The 6,414-nt window shown below is 36.6% G+C and overlaps 1 protein-coding gene across 1 annotated transcript; it reads left to right on the forward strand.

Annotated features, from left to right (window-relative positions):
- Nucleotides 1–2,248: 2,248 nt before the first annotated feature.
- LOC308642086 (olfactory receptor 56A3) lies at nt 2,249–3,196 on the forward strand (the record flags this gene model as incomplete). The annotated part of the gene is made up of 1 exon (XM_081280682.1): nt 2,249–3,196. One exon carries the CDS (start codon nt 2,249–2,251, stop codon nt 3,194–3,196), a length of 948 nt encoding a protein of 315 aa, XP_081136808.1.
- Nucleotides 3,197–6,414: the final 3,218 nt, after the last annotated feature.

Here is a 6,414-nt window from a genome sequence, read left to right on the forward strand (position 1 = left end):
CTTGGACTTCTATTTCTTACACATTTGAATCCTATCAGTTAAACCATAGAAAAGGCATAATATCACTGAATCTGAACTTGCACAGTGAAAGACAGACGGTTAAAGTAGTCAACTTACCCTACCTACTTCAGAGCATTGTGAGTCACAAATGAAACAATTTGTTTAAAATTGATTTTGGACTTGCCAAAGTCATTGCTAATATACTCTATTATTAGCAAGAGGAAAAAGATTTGGTAGATTTTCTAAGTATTTTCTATGTATCAGGCTGGAGAGCCACATCTGTCAGACTTGCTTGGGGAAGCAGAGGTGAAATGGGGAGACCAGGGAAGGAATGTCCATCCTCCCTCCACGTAGAGCATCCAGTATCACTAAAAGTCTCCCAAATGAGAAGAATCTGAGATGAGCCAGCTGACAGGATTGGAATGGCATTTGGGGAAAAAGATATACATAACTGGACAAATGTACTATTTGAATCTCTTGAAAAAGGTATGTCTCTACCAATGTGACAATATCACACAGTTTGGGGTCTATGGTATAATTACAACTTCTTTGTCACCCTGACTCCACCCCAAACTATTCCTTCTTTAAAAGATTCCATTTTTAAAATGGTTAGTTACATCACAAGTAAAGTATATTTCATTTTTTATAAGATTGATGAGCAAGCACATTTTCATGGAATTATTTGCAAGGCCTAAATTGGTTCTAGAAATTAATTGTATCCAATCTTCTGTGTAAAGTGGGCTTAGGATTAGAACAGTACAGCATGGTTGCCTACCAATCTATATCTTGAGCTCTCAGTTCCTTATTTATAAGATATATTTGATAATAAGATATATTTTACTAGATATTGATGATTAAATGTTATAAAGTTCTAGAATATTTGAGCACACTTCCCAGGAAATAGTAAGGGTTCCAAAAATAATTATATAATTTTATGTTATATTGGTGAGCCTAATGAAAAAGAAACAGGACAGTTCTTAAATGATCAATGGAAAAGAGCTTATAAACCCACAAAATAACACCTTAATAGAGATTTCTGTCCCAGTAAACAGATTTAAGTACAAAGAAATATATGATTTGTAAGGCCTGACTAATACATTTGCTAAGCTACAACACTCTTTGGGATCTCCTTAACAAATTTATGTACAATTCTTTTTCTCCAGTCTATCCCTCAGGTCAGAGTTAGCCATCGCTCCTGCACATATAATTATCGTTGTTCATGTAGTTTGTACTCATTAGTACCCATCAGCCTCAAGAGTTACTTTAGTTTCACTCCTTCACAGTAAAAAAGTGTTTCTTATTTAATTTGTGGCCCTGGCACCTAATGGAATGCCAGGGGAAAGACTAAATAAAAAGAAAATAGTGGCAATATTGAACTACTGTTCTGAGGGTGAGAAACACGTACATGGATCATTATATTCAAGATAGAAAAGGAGCATGAAAAAGGGATGGAAGGCTGGAAAGGTGGGGGCTAGCACCCCTGCACCATTGCAATCATGAGATTTCCACTTGTTCAATGACACTTATTGCTCCCTTGTGACTGTGTGAAATTGCTCGTTCACTTTAAACGTGTTTTTTCCAGAAATTAGCTATTCTCCAACTATGAAGATCTATCTAAGAAGTAGATGGGGGGGACAATTATGTGGTAGGGTCCATTTTACCAAATAAAAGTGATCTTTGGAAAGGTGGAAGTTAACTTTATTTTTAGTATATGATGAATAAAAATCTATAGTTAAATCAAAAATAAATTCAATAAAAATTACATAATGCAAATTGCATAAGAACTAGGAACATTTATCTGTGCCCCTTTTATGTCAGGTTCTACTAGGCATACTGTGAGAGTTAAATTGCAGATATGATAGTTTATGTGGCTATGAAAAAGAAAACAGGAAAAAGTTATAGATACAAATTGAGAATCTCATTTGTCCCCAAAGTGTTTCCTAAGTAATTTTTTCCTCTTAAGTATCTGAAAGTACCCAAGAATTCTATTGAAAGCATAAGTTGAGTAAATCAAGTCCATAATAAATCACATTATCTCAGTCCTCTGCACAGTTTAATGTAATAGGAGTAGCCCAACTAGCATGGCATTATGGATAAACAGACAAATAACAATGGCCTGGATATATTGCCACAAGTTGTGTCCATGTAAAGAATGTTGTTTTATCTTCATGTACTTAGAGTCATTAGATGATCTTTATCCCCATTTTACAGATCACTAAAAGAAAGTTGTAAAAATTCATGACTAAATATGGCGGCACACCAAAATGACTCCAACTCCAGTGAAATTTCAGACTTCCTTCTGAATTGTTTTGTCACATCTCCCAGCTGGCAACTCTGGCTGTCCCTGCCCCTCAGTCTCCTCTTCCTCCTGGCCATGGGGGCCAATGCTATCCTTCTGATCACCATCTGGCTGGAGGCCTCCCTGCATGAGCCCATGTACTATCTGCTCAGCCTCCTCTCCCTGCTGGACATTGTGCTCTGTCTCACTGTCATCCCCAAGGTCCTGGCCATCTTCTGGTTTGACCTCAGACCCATCAGCTTCTCTGCTTGCTTCCTTCAGATGTATATCATGAATAGCTTTCTAGGCATGGAATCCTGTACATTCATGATAATGGCCTTTGATCGCTATATAGCCATCTGCCACCCACTGAGATACCCATCCATCATCACTGACCAATTTGTAGTCAAGGCTGTCATTTTTATTGTGGCCAGGAATGTCTTCTTATGTATGCCCATCCCCATTCTCTCAGCACGACTCTATTACTGTGGGAGAAATGTCATTGAGAACTGCATCTGTGCCAATATGTCTGTCTCCAGGCTCTCTTGTGATGATGTCACCCTCAATCGCCTTTACCAGTTTGCTGGAGGCTGGACTCTACTGGGATCTGACCTTATCCTCATTTTCCTATCTTACATCCTCATACTGCGAGCTGTGCTAAAACTCAAGGCTGAGGGTGCTGTGGCCAAAGCCCTCAGCACTTGTGGTTCCCACTTCATCCTCATCCTCTTCTTCAGCACCATTCTTCTGGTCTTTGTCCTCACACATGTGGTCAAGAGAAAGGTCTCTCCTGATGTGCCAATTTTGCTCAATGTCCTTCACCATGTCATCCCTGCATCCCTAAACCCCATTGTTTATGGGGTGAGAACCCAGGAGATCAAGCAAGGAATCCAGAGATTACTGAAGAAAGGGTGGTAACAAGGGCAACTGACTCTCTGCTTTCCTAATGTAGGATGACTTGATAATCAGTTGATGGAAAATTGCGCTGAGACCCATAACTTGGAGACAAGATGTTAAAATAAAGGTAAGTACTAGTTCTGAAATAAGTTACTGACTCCTTACTCTTTAAAGCCAATAACTCTTCCAAAACACACACGCAAAAAAAAAAAGAAAAAAAATTCCAACATCTTTGTGACCTTTCAATGATTCCCTAATATTTATGATTCTATTTTGTCTAAAATATAAGAACTCAAGAAGATGAATACTATAGTAGAGAAATAACTCCCAGTTAACACTAAACTTACACCTTTAAACATTTAATTTTTAAAAAAAAATATAACTGTGGATATCAGTGGCCTTGATAATCACTTGCTATTATAAAGATTACTATTGTTATCCCATCTGCATAATGCAGTTTTGAAGACCACCATAGTTTAAATGTCAGCATTGACAGTGGTTAGAATCCATAATCTCTTTCATTTTCCTCTAACCAGACCAATACCTTTTTCTCCCCCTCCTCTTTTTCAAGCAAAGACCCTTTTCTGTTGGCAGAATCCTCAAAGCAATAAAGCTCCTGTAAAAATTAAGGACCCATGAAGTAATGAGTTTTTCCTGGGTTAGAAGGAATTACCATAGAGAGCCTTCTCCTTAATGTCTTTTTGCCACATGTAGGATTCACAGTGACTCCACTTGTGATCTGTGGACAGGACTCTGCTAGAACATTCTCATATGTTACAATATCAGAACACACCCTAGAAAGGACACTTAAATATACTAGGGTCTATTACCAATGAGGCACAAGTTTCCTAAAGCAACTTTTTTCTTCCTGGAACTTGGTTAGAGAACTGGTAAGTATAAAGACACATAGAACAATTGGCAATCATTGAGAAACTCATATGGTATTTAGACAAAATATAAAACAATCTGGGACCTATGATTATTAAAAAATATTTTCTCCTACATAAAAGACAGGAAAAAATGGGGTACAAATCCAGACACAGTGGTGCACACCTGTTATCCCAGATATGTGGGAGGACGAGGAAGAAGGATGGCAAGTTCAAGAGCAGAACAATTCATCAAAATTAAGAGAAATAAAAAATAGGTTCATACACATTCAGGAAATGACTCAAATAAGAGAAAACCTGAGATGTGAGATGGTGAGCTCCAAGTTCTTCATTGTGGTACTTGAACAACCATAGGTGATTTTTGTGGCTAAGAGGAACCCAGGAGTATCACTCACCTTCAGGATCCTCGTCTGTCACATGAATGCTGAAAACTAATTGTTTAAAATGGCAGAAGACTTTCTTACTAGCTTTCAGTATGTTAAACAGGCTCACAATGAACTACTTTTAAATCCAGGAAAATGTACATTGTAGTTACTTTTATCAATGAAAAATAAAAAATAGGATTATAATAAGCATTAATTGTTTAAGTTAGGAGTTAAAGAAATAATTGCATCCTAATTTTTATGTCTTAAGTTAAATCTTGCCTTCAACAGATTTTCACAATTCTATACATCAATATCAGAAACTGGCTAGTTTTAATTGTAATAAAAAATTTTAGAGAAGACATAAGATATATGGAATACTTCATAACCTAGCAATCAGTAAGGAACAGATATAAAAAATCTCATCCTTTGAACAATGGAACACATAGATAATGTTAAAATGAAGAATTTGTCAGTAACTTTTTATGTACCTTTATTTTATTTATTTATTTTTATATGTGCTGAGAATCAAACCCAGTACCTCCTCACACATGCAAAGCATGCACTCTACTGCTGAGCCCCAGCACGAGCCCTGATTTGTCAGTAACTTTAACATTGCCAGGAATTAGCCACTCTTCTATGTGCATCTGACAGATATCTAAGGAAATATTTCACTAGAGAGTGATCAAGGAAATATTGATCAAAATTGCAAGGTGTTCACAGCACAGCAGTAGCCCTGCAGGCCAAATTTGGGGACCAGCTATTTCTTTGTCCAATACATATTCACTTTCCTGATAAGCTGCACACATTCTATGTGCTGAGTACAGGGTCACGAACAAGACAAGATATATGTATATTCTGAAGGGAAATTTAAGTAAGGAAACAAATTTTAAAATTCCTTCAGAAAGTAATACATGCTATAAGAAAAAAAAAGATGTTATAATATCTCTTTCCATCAGAAAAGCCAGAAGAAGGACACTTTGCGGGAATTTCATTCTTCTTCATAACTGAGTAAAATTCCATTGTGTAGATATGCCACATTTTTTTTATTCATTCATCTGGTGACTTGCATCTTGCCAGTAAATAGAAGGAACTGGAGAACATCACACTAAGAGAAATAAGCCAAATTCAGAAAGTCAAGGTTTGAATATTTTCTCTCATATGTGTAAGGCCGAGAAAATAAGGAGAGGATGTGGGCAAGAAAAATGCAAGAAAATGGAAGGGAAATTCAGTGGTGTAGATAAGGAAAGGGGTGGAAAAAGGGAGGAACTGTGGAATTAAGTTGACCAAATTATGCTGTTTGCATGTGTGAATGTACCATGGTGAATTCCACCCTTATTTACACCTATAAGTATTAAATTATAAAAACAATAAATTTGTGCTGGGCAGAGGCTATGGGAATAAGAAGTGGAGATGCCAAGGGAAAAGGAAAGAGAGTGAAGAGGTACTGGAGACTTAAATGGAACAAATTATAATCTGTGCATGTGTGATTATATCAAAATGAACCCCACAAGTATGTACAGCTAATTTTTAAAAGGCCACTTTTCATCTGATTATTAAGAACGTGATCTCTGTCTAGTACAAGATAATTATTTAGTAAGGTTTGTCTCTGTGTCTTCTATTCTGCACCACCCACCTACATTTCTGATTTGGTGCCAATACCATGGCATTTGTGCTACTATAGTATGTGCTCTGTAGTATAATTTAATGTCTGGTATTGTGATGCTTCCTACTTCACTTTTTTCACTAAGGATTGCTTCGGCTATTCTGGGTCTTTTAATTTTCCAAATGAATTTCATGAATGCTTTTTCTATTTCTGTGAAGAACATTATTGAAATTTTAATAGGAATTGCATTAAATCTGTATAGTACTTTTGTTAGTGTGGCCACTTAGATAATATTAATTCTGCCTATCCAAGAGCATGAGAGATCTTTTCATCTTCTAAGGTCTTTGCCTAATTTCTCTTTCAGTTGATTGATCACTGATGTAT

The sequence above is a fragment of the Spermophilus citellus genome, assembly GCF_964194105.1.
Source record: "Spermophilus citellus genome assembly, chromosome: 2".
Taxonomy (NCBI): domain Eukaryota; kingdom Metazoa; phylum Chordata; class Mammalia; order Rodentia; family Sciuridae; genus Spermophilus; species Spermophilus citellus.